This window comes from Triturus cristatus, chromosome 1_2, assembly GCF_964204655.1.
Source record: "Triturus cristatus chromosome 1_2, aTriCri1.1, whole genome shotgun sequence".
Classification (NCBI taxonomy): Eukaryota; Metazoa; Chordata; class Amphibia; order Caudata; family Salamandridae; genus Triturus; species Triturus cristatus.
The window spans coordinates 756,230,960-756,253,604 of NC_140580.1; the positions used below are offsets into that span (position 1 = coordinate 756,230,960).

Consider the following 22,645-nt stretch of genomic DNA (forward strand, 5'->3'; position numbering starts at 1 on the left):
ACTTAACAATATTTAATTCAAATTCTAATATTCTCAGAATTAGAACATTTTCAATTCTATTTATTCACAACAAGATACTTTTTTATTTATAGATCTGGTAACACTGCTAACAAGCATTTGCAACACCAATTTGTCTGGCCTATTTTAGCCATACTTTTATTGTGTGATATATCTGGATGAAGTAACCGATAATTCACAGAGAGGCACTCAAATATGTGTCATTGTTTTCATTTATTTAAGAGAAAGTGCCACTCGAAGTGTCACACATTTAACATTAGAATGTGACTCATACCGTATGGTTCCAACTGGAACCATATAAATGTCATACATAAGCAGTCTGGAAACTTTAGCCAACCCACTTAAAGTCATGGGTATCATCAGCAACCTTGTGGTTGATATAAAAGCCACCTGTAAACATGCTTCCTTAGTGCGCACCCCACAAGGTCGCTGTTCTGCTCAGATCCATGTTCACTGGGAGGCAAGACAGTACCACCTCTTTCCATAAGGGGCGGAGTTAATCAGAGCGTCCAATAAGCAGCCGGCGTCAAGCTCACGAGCCGACTATTTTCATAGAGAGGAAGGAATCTTCAAAGAGCGACAGCGTCAAACCCGAGTGGGCGCGTACCTTCTGCGGCTGAGGGACAGACGTTCCCCCCTCCCGGGGTCCGGAGTAGTTCCCAGAAATTGTGCACGACCGGAGCCATGGAGTCTGAAGCCGTAGAAGGGGTGGGCGCAGGCCCCGTGGAGCCCACGGTGAGAGCTTACTTAGAGCGGGGCAAACGAACACATCGAAAACGTCGAGTCAGTTACATGGAGGACTGGGCAAAAAGTGAGGCAGGTGCTAGAAGATCCAGGAAGTTCAAGAGGGCACACTAGTGCGTGTCGGGACAGGACTAGTAGGAAAAGTAGTGTTGGGGCGGACCTTGTACACGAGGGTAGAGGGCACACGACGGTGGTGGTGAGGCGTGTGGCGTTGTGGCTGGGACTAGGAGCAACAAAAACTGTCGGTCTGAAGCGGCACTGGCGAGGGGTAAGCGGAAAATAGCAGCCAATATCGACAGGACACACAAGATGGGAAAGGGGAGTGGTATTGGAAGCGGAACAGAGCAGTTTGGGGACTCCATGCCAAATATTAGAATAGCTAGTTTGAGAGTAATCTGCGGATTAAGTATGAAACTTTTTGTGTGTGTGACATGGCCAGCAAAAACAATCTGGACCTTCCTAACATATTTATTTTGAGGGTTTTATATAGCGCGAACAAGACCCTTGCGAGTATCAGAGCGCTTTACAAGTCAAATCTAGAAAACAAGATGTAGCAAACAAAGATATAGGTGAAACAGCTATACATAGCTTATACATGTACACATCAGCTATCGTGAAAGACAAAATGACAGCTATTGAGCACAAAGACATAGATAGTTATAATATACAGTAAAGCTAGCAAAAGGCCAGAGTTCACATGAATTTAGCCATGAGGATCGCTTTCACTTCTTTTTCGAAGGAGGCAGAGGACGGGTTCGTTCTTGTTTTTAATGGTACCATGGATAGCTCAGAGAGAGCCTCGAGAATCTCTCCTATCATACAGAAGGTCGGCATCGGTGGTTCTAGGAATTTTAGGGTCCTGGGCAGAAAGGGAATGTGCTAGGCGGCTGCCGCTTAATTTGTATACAACGTGAGCCATTCAGGGATGTTGCATCTCTATAGATGACTTCTGCTTTAGGCAGAACCTCCCTGAGCTGTAACCTCTTCCTGCCTGTCAACCAGCTACAGGCAGGGTTGTATCTGGATCAAAAGTAGGCCCGGGTACCCTAAAAAACTAAAGTGTAGAGCTTGAAGGGGTATGCATCTAGTTATTGTTCTCCCTTGCCAGGGTTGGATTGGGATTAAAGATCGGCCCGGGTACGCTAAAAAGAAGTGGCCCACATTTGCATATTGCCTTTCCGCAAAGCACTGCTTCGACAAATTTTTATTAAAAAGGGGGGAGAGGTTACAAAAAAATGCACGGATAGTTTACACTGGTGAAACGCACCTGAAAACAAGTGAGGCCACTTTTTGCTCAGGCCCCCTCCGTGCTCAATATGCATATATTAATGAGCCTGCCCAGCGAGAGAAAGGGAGTGACACCTCTACCATTGATTGGGAGGTAATGAACCCCCCCTCTGCCTCCAGAAAGGCCACTCAGGCACCCACTGAGCCTCTGGCAGCATCGAATAATGCAGAAACCGCCCACATCGGCCCACCAGTCTGCTCAAAATGAAGCCCACAGCTGTAATTCTGATACCGGCCCGTCGGTCATTGCCCGAGTGCCCACGTTACCAATCCGATGCTGTCCCCTGCGTGCCAATGAGGATGGTTATGAGGCCACTTGTCCTTTGCAGTGGAAAACCTCTTCCACATTCATTCAATAGCTAAGAAGTGTACCGGGACAAGTAAGAATATAAAAGGAAAAATCCTTGTATTGAATCCAGTTTTTTATTATTTTACAGCTTTTGGCATTTGTATAGACAGTACAACAATTTTACTCTTCCTTCTTCAGAAATTACAGCAGCATGGTGCCTCAGTAGAGGTTCTATCATGTGACATTGTGGACCCTTGAAACAAAAGGCTTAACCCCCAATGCAACTCTTTCATGTTCACAGCATTAACATTAATCCAGTGCATAAATATATTAATACTTTACATTTCTGGGCCCTCCTCGCTGGCCCTGCTAAGTAAATAGTTTCTTAGAGGTTGCCATATATCCCTAGGCCGTGACAAGGGGGTTACAATTTGGCATATAGTTCACTGTTAGTGTCACAGTATGTCAGGCTTTTAAGCCACTGCGCTACTATTAGAGTGCCCCTCCGGCCCCAGTGTATGGCCAGTTCCCACTTTGCCATAAAGAGAACTATTCCTACGTACCTGCGCTGCGCTCTAGGCATATCCACGGTATACCCCAGTAGTGCTAACAATGGGGACATCTCAATCTGTAAGTTGGTCATCTGTTGTAACGCGTTAAAGATTTGTCCCCAGTATTCTGCTATCCCACTGTATGTTCATGTCATGTGGATAAAGTCCGCCGCAGGTGTTTGGCATTTAGGGCATTCTGTTGTACGAGACGGATCTATGCGAGCCATCTTTACCCGCATCATTGTAAATCCTGAGTAGGCATTTGTAGTGTATTCCGTTGTGTCTGTGATTGCAGGACACTGTGCGTGTGTATTTGCAACACTTCTGACATACCTTGTAAGTTAGAGGGTGCCCAAAGTCTGTTTCTCATGTAGTTCTCACTTTGGCATCATGGGTGGGCATTAATTCCAACCCTGAGCTAAATAATTTCCAAACTAGCCTGTTTCCCTCATTATCTGTGATAATCAGTTTAAGCGGCGTGAATGTGTTAGGTTCCAGCGGATAGGTAGTTATGCATGACCGTGGTGCGTTCTGAAGTCAAGCCAGCACAAACTGATCTAAATATGGGGCACCTACTGATCGGGTGTCCTCGGTGTGTGAATATATTTGGCCCCTAGGGAAGGCATCTCCAAACGTGCACACACCATACCTCTGCAGTGTGCACTTAACTAGGGGTTCTGACATAATAGGTAATCATGGGTTGTCAATCAAGGGGAGTTGGGAGGCGTATAATGCTGTGCCTCCCGTGATCCGTAGCAGTTTCCTCCAGGCCCAGCAAGTAGTGGATAGTGTTTGAATGTCAATTTGATCTTTTGGCATCCCCGTGGGTAACATCGCCCGCAGTGGAATAGGGGCTGCTAAGTTTGCCTCTGGTTTGGCGTAAGGGATCCGATCGTCAGGGTGATACCAATGCCATGCATAGCTGCACTGTGCCGCTAGGTAGTAGAGCTGCACATTCGGGACTCAAAACTCCCCTTTTTAGGTCTCGCCTGACCCAGCGCATGCGCTGGTCTGGCGAGAATTATTGAGAGGGCTCCAAAAAGTGCTACCAGGCCAGCCTAGAGCTACAGTGCATGTGCGTGGGCGCGCACGCCGCGCTTTACCGCGATTACTTTCACTTTTGCGGCCGCTTTGATGTTTGATCGCGATGGCGATCACTTTCGCGACCGCACGGCCGCTTGGCATAGCCAATAGGTCTCGCTTTTGGGACCTTATAAGTATTTAGTTATGCAACTGTTGCATGGCTAAACACTTATAAGGTCCCAAAGGCGAGACCTATTGGCTATGCCAATGCTTGTGTTTACATGAAACCAACAAAAGTTTGAAGGCCATTGCAGTAGACCGAATTTATCTCACACTACACCCCTCGGACATGAGATACTTTACGTTATCACGAGGCTTTCAATAACACCAGGAAACCGAGCGCGTCATTCCGGCTGGTTCGGATGCATCTGTAAATCTCAGCTCTGTCCGAAACTTTTAGACAGTTCCAGCACTCTGACACCTGCAAAATGGCTCCAACATCATATAGTTGGCAAAGAGTTTGTGTATATCTGCAGAGCCTTATCGTCATACAACCACACCTCACAGAGCCGACAGAACAGAGGTGCTCTCACTAGGGTTACCGCAGGTGCTGGATCACCTCCCAAATCTTGGGGCAGGTCTGAAAGAGAACGGAAAACAATAAGTGCTTTCAATTCGTTTTCATTTCTTGTTGTATTATCTGTGTGTTCCAACAATTTTAGTGAGCTAATGCCCCGTGCCAGCACCTCATTCAGAAAATTGTACCAGCACCACTACGATAAAGCATTTTAGAGCAGCACCTCACGGCCTTAAGTGCAACAGATGATGATACTCCAGTTAGTACCAACTAACAGCTTAATCTGGGCAGAGGACAATGGCTCCACTGCGTGAGCTGAAATAAAGTGCAGTTGATCGGTACACCCAAAAAACCCTTAACAGGAATAGATGCAGGATATCCACATCACTGGACGAATAAGAACCGTCGATAACAAAACATTAAATAGTGCTTTATTCACCGACCAATTAAAGTTACTGCTCACACCCATGACTCGGGCTTAGTGGTAAATATAAGAATCGTGATACCAGCACAAATTGCACCCCCAATCCCCCCCCCCCCCCCCACACTCCTCCGCATGAAGTGAAAGTCTTTCTGTTGAGGGCGACCAGTCAGGCTACTCTTAACTTTCAAGCCTTTTTATGATTGAATGACAGAGATCTTGTATATTAATTTTGGACTGTGTTTGACTATGTATTGTGAGGAATCATACATACACATATATAATTAGTTTACTGCTTGTCAGCTTGCAGTCCTATCACTTGGTAGATGTTCTACATTTTTATGATGAACTTCTCGCTACTTATTTCATATTCTGACTGTGTGTCTGATGCACGTTTTCAAAAGTCTAGAAGTCTTCACTTAACCCTTATATAAAGTGCCCCTGTGCACTGGGAGGAAAAAGTGGCTGACCCTATAAACAGGGACGCTGGAATTATGCAGCATGGGAGGACCAAGTTATGTGGCAAAGTAGACTAAATTATGTGGCAAGAAAAGCTGAATGATGCAGCATTATACAGCACAGTTTGTGATACTACTTTTTTTTCTGTGGTTTTTTTAGCAGAGTTTTATATAGCGCGAACTTGACCCAAATCCAATCAGGTATCCGAGCGCTTTACATAGCACCAGTTACGTTACATGAGGACACACATTCATTCACTTAATTATTTTATCATTTTTACACGCGAAAACCATCTGAGCAAATGTTTTATCTCAGTACATGTTTGCCACATAAATACAGCAATAACCAACAGAAATGTGACCAATCAAAAATTGTGAAAGCCCTTCCGCTGTGTGGCAACATGCTTTGCTGAGTTTTTAGTAACTTTTGATCCGTTTGAGGTAGAACAGTATTTTTTGGGGGTAAAATCTGCAGATTATGTACAAATGATGTATCATGTGGCAAATGCAGCAAGTCCATAAATATGTCGAAACTGCCGCGACCGGAAGATCACATAATTCCATTGGCCCTGTCTATAAACAGAAAAACGTGAAAATGTGTTTGGGAATTACAGGTTGCTAGGGTTTGTGCTCGACTTTGGTGATACTTGGGGAACGCATGCCACGCAGGACCCCCTACGGGTCTATCATAATATTCAAGGGTTTGCAAATGTGTTACAGTGCAGGATTGCGGAATTTCCAGACAAGTTTAGGTTTGTTATCTTAAACGCTGACATATTCAGTTGCCATGGCTAAGGAAGGAAAGGGTGTTAAATCTTGGCGCAGAGCATGGGTGAATTCCTACCGGCCAGTTTGAGCGGTCTTGAATTGTGGTGTTTGTCGGATTTGTCTAGCAGGTGGCTTGTAGCACTTTGAGCCTTTGTATACCTTCGTTCCACCAAAACACTGATCAATCAGTTCAGCCTGTATGGCAATTTCTCACTTTCAGTGGCAAATTCTTCTGCATTTATTGTGAGATCTTTCTCCTGCTAACATTTTTAGGTCTCGCCTGGCGTAGGCTGCGCACATTCGCAGTCTCGCTGGCGAGATTTAATGATATGAGGAATTGTCTGTAAAGAGCATTAAGCCCCGCCCCTCTTTTCCATTGGCTGGCGTCACTGTTTATGCTAAACCAGATCTGTGACTGGGGGTGAATGTTTTGCCAATGTGCAACATTCCGTCCATCATCTTGTGTGTTTTGCTGTTCGCCCTAGTGGGAAGGGTATGCCCAGACATGGGTCCCGTGCTCACTACGCCACTGGAGTCAAGCTATTCTGGCTGAAGAGGGGTGAAACCCCGAAACCGGTCCTAGGATGCTTGATTCTGGTCCAGGGAAGACATGGCTTGGCAGTTCGGGCTGGACTGTTCCCATGAGGCACAGGGTCAAGACTGATTTGCATATGGCCATGTCTGAACTGGGGCGGTGTGGTGAGAAAAATAACAATGGATTTAACCCAGATCTGTGACTGGGGGTAAATGTTTTGCCAATGTGCAACATTCCGTCCATCATCTTTTGTGTTTTGCTGTTCGCCCTCAGTGGGAACGGTATGCCCAGACGTGGGTCCCGTGCTCACTACACCACTGGAGTCAAGCTATCCTGGCTGAAGAGGGGTGAAACCCCGAAACCGGTCCTAGGATGCTTGATTCCGGTCCAGGGAAGACATGGCTTGGCAGTTCGGGCTGGACTGTTCCCATGAGGCACAGGGTCAAGACTGATTTGCATATGGCCATGTCTGAACTGGGGTGGTGTGGTGAGCAAAATAACGATAGATTAAACCCAGATCTGTGACTGGGGGTGAATGTTTTGCCAATATGCAACATTCCGTCCATCATCTTGTGTGTTTTGCTATGCTAAACGGTGGTCAGCCATTGGAAAAGAGCTGTTGATGATGTATTTGCTCGGCTTTCTGAGCCGTCCCATTTGGACGGGCTCATCTGCCTTCCTTTTGTCATGAAAGTTTTCTTATCTTTATGGGGCCATGTGTTTCAAACAGATGGCCCCATAAAAGACAAGAAAGCTTTCACGAGGAACGAAAGTGAAAGCGGACCGTGCTAGTTCTGAATTGTTTCCTGGTAGCCGTTGCGGATATGGTCGCACGAAGGGGGCTGGCATGCGAGCACCAAAACGATACTTCACCCTTGCTGGTCTTGATCTGACCTGTGCAGAACCTGAAAGGCAGGATGGCTGTCTGGGGCATGAAAAGAAGCCGCATACTTATCAAAGATAAACAGCGCTAACAAGCGTGGAAAGCGCTCGACAAGGCACCGCCGTCTATCCTTTCACAGACTAATTAGAGGGTAACACTGGCTTTGGTTTACACTCACAGTTGTGTTGGATGTGGGGGGGAATCCACGCTACCACAGCCTCAGAGGTGCAGTCAGCTGTCAAGGGCATTTAGGAGATTTCTGGGCACCCTCTCACAAAGCTACTATCACACAAGACACAACACATGCAGTTGCAGGCTGGCATAGGGGCAACCAGCCAAGCATTACTGTCTCGAGCGCACAGATTACCCCTTCCACCGGCAAAGTTGGCTGCAGCGGTGTGTCAAGAAGTCAGAAGATAACAGTGAGTTGTTTGTTGCTGCCCAGTTCTGCATATGAACTGCAGTCAAGCACGTCACAATTTGCATTTAGTTATTCATTTTATGTAGCAAAGTTTGCTACATGGGTGGTGGTTTCTCCCTTTGCCAAGGTACAGTGCAATACAATAAGGGAAATAGTTGTGGGCGGGAGGGTATTGCGAGGGGTGTCAAATGGCACAATGGTGTACTGAAAGAGGTGAAGTCTGTGGGTCTTCGGCGAGTGTTCAAGCAACCTGCCAAGTACGCGGGACAAGTTATTGTGGGCTGTGTTTTTAAAGAGATGGTCTTGGATTTTTTACGGGAATGGCTGGGTGGAAGGGGTAACAGGAAGAACAAGCATTTGCAATGCAATAGGTCTCGCATTTACGCAAGTTTAAGCTATTGCCATTGTCATTTACAATGCCAATAGCTTAAACTCGCGTAAATGCGAGACCTATTGCATTGCAAATGCTTGTTTGTATAGGAGCACCGAAGTGTCCCATCCTTTTCGCGGCTGCCTTCCGCCCCAGACCAGTCTCATCAGTTGCGTGCGTAATCCGGCAAAAAACTGATTAGTGATGGGGACAGAGATATTGTTAAAAAGATAGAGCAGCTGGGGTAGAACACATTTTTTTATTATGGCTATATGTCCTGCCATTGACAGCGGCAGCGGATCCGCCGATCTATTTTAGTGTCCAATTTATCTATTACTGGGCCATAGTTTAACCTTAGTATTTGGTGTCTGTCCCTATCCACTATGCAGGATGATCCATAAATAATGAGTCGCACCATGTCAACAGATTTCCCTCGCATTCACGGTCCTTCACCTCGTTAGAGGGAAAACCACCGACTTCTGCCAGTTAATATATAGCCCTGATAATTCGCTGAACCGCGTTTTTTATGTATTAAAGGAGGTAGGTTTTTAGCATGATGCCTGACATAGAGTATGAAGTCATCCGCATATAATGTCACCAAAACTGGGCCCGACTTAAACTGCAGCCCTCTATGTAGATGCTTTTCCAGAAGCTGCTTCACTAGGGGGTCCATTGCTACAATAAAGAGGAGCGGTGACAATGGGCAACCCTCCCTAGTGCCTCTCTTTATAGTGAAAGAGCAGGTGATCGTGCCATTAACTCTGATGCGTGCAGTGGGCTGGGTGTAGAGTAGGGTGATCAGTGATATAAACTCCATCGGGCATCCCAATTTACGCAGCATCCCCCAAAGAAAGGGCCACTCAAGAGAATCAAAGGCATTTTCCATGTCTAGCAGTGTCGCCACTGCTGGCATTGCAGGTGCTATTCTGTGCAAGATCGCAAAAAAGGTATGGAGATTCAGTGCAGTGGATCTGTGTGGGACAAACCTCAATTGTGCTGGTGATTTTATTTGCCCGAGTAATAGCGCAAGCCTGGTCACTACCATTTTTGCCAGTATTTTAGTGTCAAAATTTAACAATGACAGTGGCCTGTAGGACCCGCATTTTAATGGATCCTTACCATGCTTAAGGACTAATGCAATTTCAGCCTCCCGAAGCGTATGGGGGAGGACTCTCTCCTGTAATGCTTCTGCATACACGTCCAATAAGCGTGGAGCCAATAACTCTTTTAAGCCTTATAGAAAGCTCCAGTGAACCCATCTGATCCTGGGGCCTTGTTTCCAGCCATGGCTTCTGTTGCTTGTTTGAGCTCCTCTACCGTGAAGGGCCCACTTAAAAACTGTTGCTGGGCCGATACAAGCCATACCATTGCTATTTCTTCCAGGTAGTTTGTGATTCCCTCACTGTTTCCCAAGTACCTTGTAGTGTACATGTCAGTGTAGTTTCTTAGCAGTTCTTGGTTAATGCCAGGTGTGTCAGCTTTGTATTCATCCTTTGGCCCTTGCAGCCTGGGAATGTAAGACTGTCCGCGCGGTGGCTGTAGCAGTCGCACTAATGTGCGGCCTGTCCTTTAGCCCTCCCCGTACCTCCTAGCAGTGGCATATTTCCCCAGAAAATGGTCTTCTCTTTCTACTGATTCCTGATATTCCGCCAGGGGGTCAATGTTCGCCACAATAGCCAATAATCTAGTCTAGTCCATGTGTTGTACCGAGCCGTATGGTGAGTGTAACCTAGGTCTGTTGGATGCAGCTGGAGCCATGCATCCTGCAGTGTGTACTGATCGCACATTTCTGCCAAAACTGTGCTGGACTGTAATTTAGTGACTGGGCTCTTCGCAGTGCTGTCTAGCCACGGATCCAGCAATATGTTCAGGTCTCCCCCCAGTTGGATAACGTCCATGTCTATTAATGTGATATGTGTCTGAAAATTGCGAAATAATTCAGGATTGTCAATATTGGGTGCATATACATTAACCAGCAATATACTGTGTCCCAATAGCTGTCCTTCTGGATCTGACACTGTACTTAAATGCCGAAAGGGCAACGTTTTACGTTTCAGAATAGCCAGGGCTTTAAATGGGATGAAACAACTGGAGGGGTCTCATAAAGGGGTGTGGCCCATGTAATTAGGGGCGTGGCTTAAACGCGTAAGCTAAAAATCTGTGTTTAGCATAGTGTGCCGCCCGACTTGTATTTTGCTGTTTCTGTCATTGCATCCACATATGTGATACAACAAGTAACATCATACCTACAATCAGGACTATTGACTTTGTCAATGTTAGTTGCATAGGATAAATAAGCAGCAACTATGGCTTGTATATAATATTGAAAAATCTTCCACTTAAAGCCCTGGTGACACCACAGCAATGTTGCTGCTCATGAGTTCCAAAAAGAGAAGGGAAATCCAAAGAGAAAATAACTCTTTAAAGGATTTCCCTTCCCCTAGGCAGTATTTGCCACTGTTGCACTGCAAGTAACGAAATATCCTGTCTTTTAGCTAGATCCCTCCCGCCCCCATTGCCGAGCTGCTGTCCGCTTAGCACATCCCCAAAACATTAACCCAAACTGTTGAAATACCTGCCAATGCCAACCATGGTGCACAATTATCAGTAAAGTGAACATCACTGGGGGTGTGGCAACACCACATCAGCCCCCGTATCTTGAAGCATAAGTTATTACGTTGTTTTACCGCAGCGGCACTTATGTGCATCCTTCCAAACGCCCCACCTTTAATCAGTTACAAGCTCCGAAGTGGAATATCATGTTCTTGTTATGCAGGCACATAGGCCCTTCACACCCCGCTTTATCCGCTAGCCAGTAGAGCACTCAAATTAATTTCTGGTTGCCACCCCCTCCTAGTGACCCACGTCAGCTTTGTTGCTGAACCTCTGCAAAAGTTAAGCAAAAACATTGAACCTCCGTGGGACTGTCACACATGCGCACTTTCCAGTTGACATCCACCCGTAGCCTGGCAGGGTAAATCATTCCTTACCATATTCCAAGGTTGCGCGGCATAGCTTTCACCTCTGCCTATTTTCGTCGTGCTTCCTGCACTAGTACAGTAAAATCAGGGAATAAGGATACTGCAGATCCCTGCCAAGTTAATGGGCCCTTTTCCCTCGCCAGTCTCACTACAGCGTCCTGATGTCTGATGTTAAGCAGTCTTGCAATTATTGGCCGGGGCAGGAGGCCCAGATTTGGCCGCGGCCCCATTGCCCGATGTGCATGCTCAACGATGAATGTGGATGTACAGTATTTTGTGCCAAACAGTTCTGTCAGCAGCTTCTCTACAAACTGGTCCAGGCGTCCGCTGTTTTTTGGATTCAGGCACTCCAAGGATGCGCATGGTGTTTTTCCTGCCAGGTCTTCACTCTTCATAGCCAGTGTTTTGACTTGTTTCTCGAGTTTTTCATCCCATATCGCTGTTTGCGCTGTCCCATCCTCTCAGTCTGACACTCTGCTCTCTGCCACGTCTAGTCTTCTCTCGTGGCTCTCAAGATGCTCATGCATGTTGTGCAGTCTTTGATCAAGCGCGTCAAACCTGCCATTCAGCGGTCTGAAGCCACTCCACAGTTCTGTCAGGAGTGCTTCAGCGCTAGCTTGCTCCATTTCCGCACCCAGCCCAGTGGAGTCTTCAATCTCCTCAACACCAGGCGGCATACCTTTCTCCTTGATGGCGTCAAAGGGCAGTTTTCGCTGTTTTAGATCTTTGCGAGCCTTGCTCTCCTCTCACTTAGACATTCGGGCCCCCACGCCCATCTAGCCAGGCACACCTAATTCAGCAGAGTTGTTACCTACTGTCTTGGGGGCCTCCGTCGTTGCCCAGCTATGGAATCGCAGTTAAGAGCCCACTGCACCACCCCCGCTTTAACGAGTATTGGCCGGTAGTAGCCAGAGCCAGAGCCAGGCCGGGCTCTGGTTTCTTGCCTCCTCTGGCCCAGCTGCAAGTGCATCTTCCCCGCACTCTCCTATCTGCATTCCAGACTCACACTTGTTTACAATTCAAGTCACGCGGACCCCCGCTATCAGCGTCTTTTTAAACTTTTTACTGTGCAAAGCTTTTTAAATTGAAATTGTTGTATATCGCGCTACATAGAAAATTGTAATTACACCAGGAAACGTACCTGTGCTCGTTGCTCGCTTCCCCTGCACCTCTCCACCCCTCGGCCTTACCCAATCGGCCGGCAGGAGGAGGAGCTGAGGCGGGGCTTAGCCTTTAAAGAACACTGTAGCGCGGGAGCGGGCAGACTTGCTGTTGCTGCCGCGCGGACCCCCGCTATCAGCGTCTTTTTAAACTTTTTACTGTGCAAATTTTTTTAAATTGAAATTGTTGTATATCGCGCTACATAGAAAATTGTAATTACACCAGGAAACGTACCTGTGCTCGTTGCTCGCTTCCCCTGCACCTCTCCACCCCTCGGCCTTACCCAATCGGCAGGAGGAGGAGCTGAGGCGGGGCTTAGCCTTTAAAGAACACTGTAGCGCGGGAGCGGGCAGACTTGCTGTTGCTGCCGCGCGGACCCCCGCTATCAGCGTCTTTTTAAACTTTTTACTGTGCAAAGCTTTTTAAATTGAAATTGTTGTATATCGCGCTACTTAGAATATTGTAATTACACCAGGAAACGTACCTGTGCTCGTTTCCCCTGCACCTCTCCACCCCTCGGCCTTACCCAATTGGCCGGCAGGAGGAGGAGCTGAGGCGGGGCTTAGCCTTTAAATGAACACTGTAGCGCGGGAGCGCAGCGGACGCGCGCAGCGGGCGCGCCGTCGGTGCGCCAAAGGCGCGCCAAAGGCAAACCCGTCTGCGCCTGTCCGCGCCCAGACGGGCCCAGGGGCCACAATCAATATCACTACCATTAAATACTCATCCGCAGAACTCAGATCATTAGCTGACACCTTCTTCCCTCTTAACCCTACTGCTCACAAAAAAATAACCGAAAATAACATCTCTAAAATACCTAGCGACTTCGCCACTCTACCCCCTCCCATTTTTCCCTCCCCAAAACCCCTTGCAGCTATAAAAAAACAGATATTCTTCTGGTCACCGAAACCTGGCTTACCGAGGACTCTGCCCCTGACATCTTGGCAGCTCTCCCCGCGGATTACTACATCTTGCACGCCAACCGGTTCTCAGGAAAGAGCGGTGGTGGGGTGGCTGCCATCATTAACAAAAACTTCAAGGTTACTAACCTTACCCCCCTTGTCCTCCAGGATGTTGAGAACCTTGTTCTCAAACTCGATACCAATGATGGTTCCTTTGTCTTTGTGCTGTTGTATCGCCCTCCCCAGGCTATGCCTACTTTTCCCGCATTACTTAGCGAACAAATGGCTAACCTTGTTACCAACTACGCCAACGTTCTACTCATAGGAGATCTGAATTACTGGTTTCAGGACGCCCGGGGCGGTCCTCATGCCAAAGAACTTTCAGAGCTGCTCTTAAACTTAAACATGAATCAACATGTACTAGCTCCCATCCATGAAAAGGGACACATCCTGGACCAAATTTGGTCGTCCAATGTCATTTTATCAGTGCCTATAATTTCACCATGCATCTGGTCCGACCATCACCTACTCAAATTCACGGCTTCCATAACCATTAGGCCCAAAACCTCCCCAGTCTTAGGAGGAGTGACTAGGAAATGGAGGACACTCAACGAATCAGACTTCGTTAACACGCTAGCCAGCTCTGCCGCCGTTTTCAACCCCGATGTCCATATTATGGAAAAAACATCTCTAACAGGTTACTGCTGGCCTCCAATACTCATGCCCCCCTCACCAAATTCTCTCGCGCCCGTCATTCGGACGCTCATAAATGGTTTTCAGCGGAACTAAACAAACTAAAACTTATGCTCCGCCAAAAAGAGAGGAAATGGAGGTCCGGATACTCCCCAGCAGACAAATTACTGTTTATACAGGCTCGTAAAGAATATAAAAAAGCAATACTAGAGACAAAGGCAGCTTACTTCTCAGCTAGAATTCTCAATGCGCAGAATAAATCAAAAGAAATTTTCATGATTGTAAATGACTTATGTAACTCTGAGAGAACACTCCCCAGTCAGTCTCCGACTCAAGAGCTATGTGATTCCCTGAACTCTTATTTTCAGGAAAAAATCTCCATCATCAAAGCCAGCATCTCTACTAGTCTCTCTACAGTACCCGTAGCTAGCTGTCCCGCTAACTCTGCAACTTTATCCCATTTCCCGGTCATCTGCCAGCGGTTATTTGAGGACTTAATAACCCGTGTTAAATCTGGGTCCCCGAACGACTGCTGTCCCCCTCAAGTTATGAGTCTTGCTTTCTCTAACTTCTCCCAGCATGTGCTGCCCTTCCTTAATCAATGCCTAGCGCAAGGCTCGGTTCCTACTGCCTTTAAGACCGCTATAGTGGTGCCTCTGCTGAAGAAGCCTGGGGCGGACCCTTTACAGCTATCGAACTATCATCCTATCTCTCTCCTCCCTTTCCTGGCAAAAATATTGGAGACTCATGTGGCAGGCAGCCTCTCTTGTTTCATTGAGCAATCAGAATATCTTGAGCCCGCCAAGCTGGTTTCCGACCTGCTCATTCTACGGAATCGGTGATCCTTGCAGCATTTGATACACTCAGAGCCAACTCCGATAAGAATATCCCTCAGGCCCTGGTGCTTCTAGATCTGTCGGCCGCGTTTGACACGGTCGACCATAAGAGTCTGTTGGACCGTGTCACGCTAGCCGGCATACAGGGCCCTGCATTCAACTGGATAAAATCCTTCCTCGAAAACAGGACTCAGGCGGTTCGCCTCGGTCTCTTCACAGCCCCTAAGCTAGCCACCTCCTGCAGGGTGCCACAGGGCTCGTCCCTGTCTCCACTTCTATTCAACTTATATCTCAAACCACTGATCCACTCATTAAAAAATAGAAAGGTTACCACTTTCAACTATGCTGATGATCTTCAGCTAGTGTTCACCTTGGACTCAGCCGACTCAGCTGCTGAATTCCAAGCCACCATGATTCATATCCAACGGTGGATGGATCTCAACCACCTTAAACTTAACCCAGGCAAGACTGAATTGGTTCTGCCTGGGAATAGTGAAAATCTTTGGGGCCAGCACTACTGGCCTGTCGATCTAGGACCCCCTCCCCCCAATCCCTCATCCACCGTGAAGAGCTTAGGGGATACCATTGACGCCGACCTGTCTCTTAAAGGACAGGTCGGCGCGGTGGTCTCCTCTTGTTTCTTTCAATTGCGGAAAATTCGCAAGATCGCCCATTTACTCTCTCACTCCGCACTTATTCAAGTTGTCATTGCCTTGGTCCTTTCACGTCTTGACTTTTCCAATTCCATTTACCTTGGCCTGCCCCTGTTCCTACTGAACCGTCTCCAATTAGTGCAGAACCAGGCCGCAAGACTTATCTTTAAACAGCCTAACTGGCATTTTGCCAGTCCCTGGCTATTCAAACTTCACTGGCTCCCTATGGTCCAACGTATTGCATTCAAGACTGGTTGTCTGATATTCAAAGCATTATATTGCAGAAGTCCTAAATTCGTTAGCTGCATGATCTCTAAATATATTCCCCGTCGTTACCTGCGTTCTGCCCATCTGCATCTACTGAAGCTCCCCCTCTTCAAGCTTAAACGTCAGGGGGGCCGTATGTTTTCCCACCTTGCCCCTAAGTTCTGGAACTCCATACCCTTAGCTATCAGGAGCTGTGATAACCTGCTAGGCTTTAGGAAGGCTCTTAAGACCTGGCTATTTATGCAAGCTTATGCATAGGTCCTCCCGCGGCTAACGGCACTCAAGTTTAGCGCCATGAAACCTTTTTGGTGTACGTGCGCTTTATAAGTTCTTTATAACATAACATAACCTATCGGCCCATAACCCTGGGGCTTCCTCAGGGCATTGTGTCTTTTTTCCTATTGCGTAGTCTATGATTTCAGTTTCTGTAGTTATCCAGAACTAGCTGGTAGAAACATCACACTCCAAGGTCAGTGACTGATTGAGACCTCTCTGTTCAAAACTAAAGGGCCTCTCCTTGACCTTGGAGTGTGATGGTTTCTGAGCTATGGTTATTCATTGATTCCTTGTTGCTGAACTAGCACTGCCTTCAGTGCTACCTTGAATCCTGAGCCTTAGTTATTCCTTGTTTCCTGAACCAGTACTGTTTAGTGCACCCTTGAAGTGTCTAGCCTGTGTTTCCCATATCCCAGTCCCTGCTTTGCTTCCCATTACCTTTGTTCCAGTTCCTAGTTTTCTGTCTTACTATGCCTACTGTGTTGCTTCTAGCTCCCTTATATGTTTGTTACCTGTTTTCTGCCAAGTGTGCCCTTTCTTTTCCCGTACCTTGATTCCTTGATTTCTGAGCTAGAGCCAATTCCTTGTTCCTCGAGCCAGCACTGCCTTCATTCAGTGCTACCTTGATTCCTGAACCAGTACGATTTAGTGGACCCTTGTAGTCTCTCTCTCCTGTATTTACCTTTTACCGGTCTGTGCCTTTTTTCTATTTACCTTTCGTTCCAGTTTCTACCTTGCTGTCTACCTGTTCCTGTAGTCCTAGCTTTCAGGATCCTTGTGGGTTTTCTTTCTTACCTTTTGCCAAGTGTGCCCTTTGTTTTCCCTTCTTTCTTGTTAAGCTCTCCTCCTTGCAGCTCCTTGTCTAATGTGGCTGTGTATTTAGTTCTGCACCCTTGCTGTTACCGCCTTGCATGTTCCTGTATGATCGCCAGGATCCATGGGCACAACTGACAGCCTAGGTGGTGTTTCTTGTCTATTGACAGTATTGTCTTTGATTTATAACATCACTATAAATATCAGCTCCACAGACCCTGCCTTTGCATGTATATCCTATATGTGGGAATTTGCCGTCAGCATCTGTAAAAACAATTGTGAGTGAGGTACAGCTTTAGGGTACTTGGTTATAACCAGAAACAGCGGTTCCTGTGGAAACATTTGGAGACAATGCACAATATTGCAGTGCTCAATAGCAATAGGAGTAGGGGTAGGAAGGATGTCAAAAAGAGATGTGAGACCAAATACAGCGTGATACTAGTAAGTTCAGAATGTTTATATGCATACATATTTACACTAGTATTCAATATAGGTGTGTGGTGTCCCCAAGTGAATATGGAACTCATAACACTGTGCGTGAAATTTAGCAACATAGAAAACAGGTTTCCATAATGCCAAAGTCGACTATTGGTTTAGTACAAGATGAACACAGCCATCTGATCTAATAATTGAGACCGGTAAATGGTTCGCTTTCAATACTGTAGACTGCGTTCCAACCCTGTTAGCTGTGAGGGGTCTCTTCAGGACCAATCAATGCAGGGACATCTGAGGGATGATTAGACTGTCAAAGAGATAATAGGGCTCTCCAGGGAAGTGAAGGTAGAGGAAAGGGTACTCGCATGGGATCCCAGCCGAAAACCCAGTGAGGGGAGGGCCGTCTTCAAAAAGGGCTAATCTGTTTCTTGTTTCAGATATGGCAATCTGTGTAGACAATGTTCTTTGGAACACGAGGGAAACACCGCCGATGTGTGTCGTATCGTAGATGCGGCACAATGGCAGCAAGAATGATTCCAGGGACGCGTGCAGCCGCTACGCATCAGTAAAGAAGAACGCGTGAGCCCGTCTCCTTTGGTGAATCTGGTAGAGGCACAAACGGTGCCTTAGTCCTCTCTCCAGTCTTACTCAACTGACAAGTTGGACAGGTTCTACAGAACCTCTCTCTGTCTCTGCACATCCCTGGCCAGTAGAACAGAGGACCGAAACTACCCTGGGTTTTCTAATTCCCAGGTGTCCTGCTAAGGGCACGTCATGGGCCAGTGGCAACAGGAAGTTCCACGCACAAATGGAACCACTATCCTCTTGCTAGTCCCTGGCTCAGGATTTACCTGTTCACTATAAAGAAGACCATCCTCCCAGCCAACAGTGTTGTTCGACCACTCTTTGACTGGCCTGCTCCTGGGCTTCCTTCTGAAGTCCCACAATTGTATGGCACGCCTCCTGTGCCTTGTGGAAATCTTCCCGGGTAAGTCCCAAGCACCTAACCAACCCTGTAGCTCCTGATGCGACTCAGACTCCAGTAACTGGTCTACTTCAGGAGCCTCATCCTTCCCATTATCTGGAGCCCACTTTGAGACTGATATGCAACTTGTGCTGTGGTTAACACAGCTGAAGATGTCCAATCCATAAAGGCTTTTGGTTCAGGCACCAGGCCAGGGGCAATCAAATAATTGCCCAAGAAACACCCAGCTCCTTGTTTTTCTTTTACTCTGACATTAATCATGGCCGCCTTGCCACTGAGCTAATCACACAGAAGGGTGCCCCTGGAATGATAAGTTGGCAGGGGACGCAGGGGAAAGCAATGAGAAACTCACGAACAACAAAACCTCACTGCCAAACAGCTATTTAAATAGTGCTACTCGTCACTGAGACCTATGAACAAACATTTAGAAAAACCTGTCTCCCCACAGAGGCAAGACAAACAAGTAAGAAATATAACTATACATAGTGAAGCAAAATCAACAACTATGTCGAAAAAATTCTTTATATCAAATTTATTTATAATAGATCACATAATACATGTTAATAACGAAGAATGACAATTGAAAAATGAAACCAGCACCTCCGGTAAAAGAAGACACATACCACTCACCTACACCAGTACATACTCATTCATATCCTCCTATTCTAAAATACACTCAAATCACCACACGCAAAATGAAATAATTATATCTGGTGTGCATTTAGCCCCTCAACAAGATTGGTAGAAATGGAGAGCCACAATTTCCTGAGTCACTGGGTAGTGGTATACAAAATCAATTATTTTCATCAGTGACTTAAAACATTTTGATATAATAAAGTCACACAAAAGTTGAATGTTAAGTATGAACAATCTTGGAGGGAGGCAGAAGAACACAAGAACTCCAACGCCGACGCGCGTTTCGGTTTCGGTGTGTGACCCAAATGTTGGGACAGGTTTTTCTAAATGTTAGTTCATAGGTATCAGTGACGAATAGCACTATTTAAATAAGCTGTTTGGCAGTGGGGTTTTGTTGTTCGTGAGTTTCTCATTGCCTTGCCACTGAGCCCAATCTTAACTCTGGCAATTGGATACTCATTGCCTTCTCCACTGATTACCAAACCTGTATCCTTGGTTCCAGGGTGTACCTCTTCAAGCTCAAGGTGCCTCCTAGTTCGGAAGGCTCCAGTATCCCTCAGTGCAGGCACTTTTCTCCCAAGGATACTAAGTTCCTGTTCAAATCCCATTGTGTTAGGATGAATGTGCTTCAGAGCATCTGGGTCCCTTTCCTAAATGCCCATAGCTACTGGTCTAAGCACAGCCGGTCTCTCTCAGGTAGCTATCCCCACGTGTAATATACTTGCTTTAACAGGTGTCGCTGGGTCAAGCTCTTTCTCTTGACAATGTCTCACCTGGTGGCACTTGAAGTAAGGCACCAACTTGGACTTCGAAGGATTTCCTTACCTTCCCATCTGCTTCTTTCCGGATATACTATTACCATTACCATCTTTCCTGGGCCTCCTTGGGTCCCATGAGAATTACCCTGGACCTTACCCTCCAGCTTAGAACGAGTCAGTGGACAGTTCTTCTCCCCCGCTGGCTTGGAACTATGCTGCTCTGGCCCTTTGTGAACCCTGTTAGCTAACCACTTCTCACTTAGCCCTGCAAGTTTTGTTGGATCCCTTTCCGTCAGATATTGCTTCAGAGGAGTAGAGCCCTCCCCTTTGAATTGCTCAGTCACTATCAGCTGGTTAAGGGCCTTAAATTCCTTGGCCTCTATCCCTCTTACCCTCTCGTTGCAATCACACAATACACCATGAATCCAAGTCTCAAACGGAACACCATCTGCTCTCTTGAAGTCACAGAATCTCTGCAGGAATTGAGCTGGCTTCAATCCAAACCTCTTAATCAGAGGTTCCTTCATTTGCTCATAGACCATCTGGTCTGCCACAGGTATTCTCTCAATAATGGCTGTCCCTTCTAGTGACGCCCCATTAAGGCAGCTGCCATAGGCACTTCAATTAAGACCTGCACCTTACAGGTGACTTTAAAGCTCACAAATTGTTCCCAAATATCCTGACCTTCCACATACAGATCTTTTGGAACCATGGCCCCTACCTGGCCTGTATTGAATGTAAAGCCACTTATCTGAGATGGAGTTGTCAGCTATGTTACCTGTAGGCTGTGCGCTTGCGCGTGAGCGCAGCCTTTCAACTCCGAGCGCACAGACTCTCGCAGGGAGCGCGCCCATCGTTCCCAGACATAATAGAGAATAAACGGAGGTGTGAAAACTCCCCTAATCTCTTTCAGTGGCAGGCATACAAGGAGGCCCAGCAAATGCATCTGTGACAAAAGGGGCTGTTTCTTTCATTTAAGTTTGGAGTGTTTTATGAGACGAGCAACAGGCAGTGTGAAATAAACATGTGCGATTGTGTTTCACATGGCAAAGAAAGGGTGAGTGTATAGAATTACTGCCAGAGCTGCTGACTTTGGCACTGGGAAAACATGTTCCAGTCTGAATGTCAGGTAAAGCGCTCCAATACTTTTTGGCCGTGTTTGCTACATAAAACGACAAAAAAAAAAAACCTTTAAGGATTTTTCTCAGTTCCTTTTAAAAACTCACTTTTAATAAATCCTTCAGCACACAATCTGAGGTACTAAGGTCATGGCCAGAAGAATTATGCTGCAAAGTAGCACCAAATAATGCGGCAGGTTTGACTAAATTATGCGGCAAGAAAAGGCAAATTACACGGCATAATGCAGTACATTTTTTTTATTTTAGTACTTCATTGTTTTGCCATTTTTACACATGATAAAACTATGTATGCACAGACTTCACCTCATTACTACCAGTTTAACAACCAAATGCAGAAATAATCTACTGAAAGGTGACCAGCTAACATTTGCTAAGCGCCTTCCACTGCATGCAAACACATATGGCCACATTTTCAGTAACCTTTGATCCGTTTGCCCTAGAAGCAATGATTTTTTTTGTCAAAATCTGTAAGTGATGCAGCAAATGATAAATTTTGTGGCAAGTACGGCAAATCCATAATTATGAGAAAAAAGCCACTGCCACAAAATCAAATAATTCTAGTGGCCCTGACTAAGATGAAACGATTCCACATTTTAATTTTTATACTGTTAAAACTACACACCATATTCTTACATGATTTGTGCTTCATGATTGACATGCCACATATTTTCAAGGCTTGGGTTGTGCATGGGCTCTTAAGAGCTAGAGCCAACCCTTGGCTCAGCTGTCCCAGTTAATTTGTTGGCTCGTCCACCTGTACCTTGCACCATAGTCAGAGCCACAGGAATTATGCAGCTGGAGAGGACCAAATTATTCATCAGAGTTGAATTAGGCGGCAAGAAAATGCAAATTATGCAGTGCAATGTGGCATATTTCGTGATCGTATTACTATATTATTTTGGCATTTTCACACATGCTAACACTGTCTGGGCAAATGTTGCACCTCGTTAGTCCCAATTTAACACCCACAGACAACAATTAGCAACAGAAAGGTGACCAGTTAACCTTTGCAAAGGATCTTCCACTTCGCAGCAATAAAGGTAGGCACTGATTTAATACCTTTCGATCCATTCAAGCTGCAAACAATTTTATGAATTTAAAATCTGCAGCTCATACAGTAAGTAGATGATGGATTATGTGGCACATTTGGCAAATCCATAGTTATGTGGAAAAATGCCACGACCTTGCATAATTCCAGCGGCCCTGACCTTAGTACAAGGGTGTGAGGGTTCTGTCAAGTATAGGTTTTGTACTGGAAGGGGATCCTTCTAGTAGCAAAAATATCCTTCATGACTTGTCCCATTATATGTGTGCAGTACAGTGCAACACACATGCAAAGTTTGAAGAATATGGAGACTTAACATTTGCTCCACTGCTATGTCTGCCTCAAGGAGACATAATAGTTTTGCTCTCATCCGTGTCCAACCACTGGCAATCACTTGGGGTAGCATTCCAACCCATCGTTCTTTTGCCAACCATGCCAACTTAGTTTGGAACCAGCCATATGCAAATCAGTCTTGACCCTGCTCCAATAGGAGTAGTCCAGCCAAACTGCCAGACCAAGTTCTCCCTGAACCAGAACACAAGCAGCCAAGGACTGCCCTGATTTTGCTAAGAATTTTCTGAAGTGTCCCCCTGAGTTTAGCTCTGTGTGATCTCTTCCTCTGGGAGAGTCGTTCAAACAGAGAATGAAACCGGTCCCAGGCAGGCACTGGTGAAACTAAAAATAAAGGAAACAGTGGGGCAGAGGCCAAACATTCATTCAATG

The 22,645-nt window shown here is 46.3% G+C and overlaps 1 protein-coding gene across 2 annotated transcripts in view; it reads left to right on the top strand.

Annotated features, from left to right (window-relative positions):
* The first annotated feature begins 564 nt into the window (after positions 1-564).
* PAOX (polyamine oxidase) overlaps positions 565-22,645 on the top strand; it is a 382,337-nt gene continuing 360,256 nt past the window's right edge. Inside the window, exon 1 of one of the 2 annotated variants that reach the window (XM_085608703.1) lies at positions 565-753. In XM_085608703.1, coding sequence (XP_085464829.1) covers positions 703-753 — 51 coding nt within the window. In that variant the 5' untranslated portion in view covers positions 565-702. Of the gene's footprint in view, positions 754-883; positions 1,031-22,645 lie in introns of those variants that run through there. The other variant, XM_085608704.1, reaches the window with a different exon arrangement.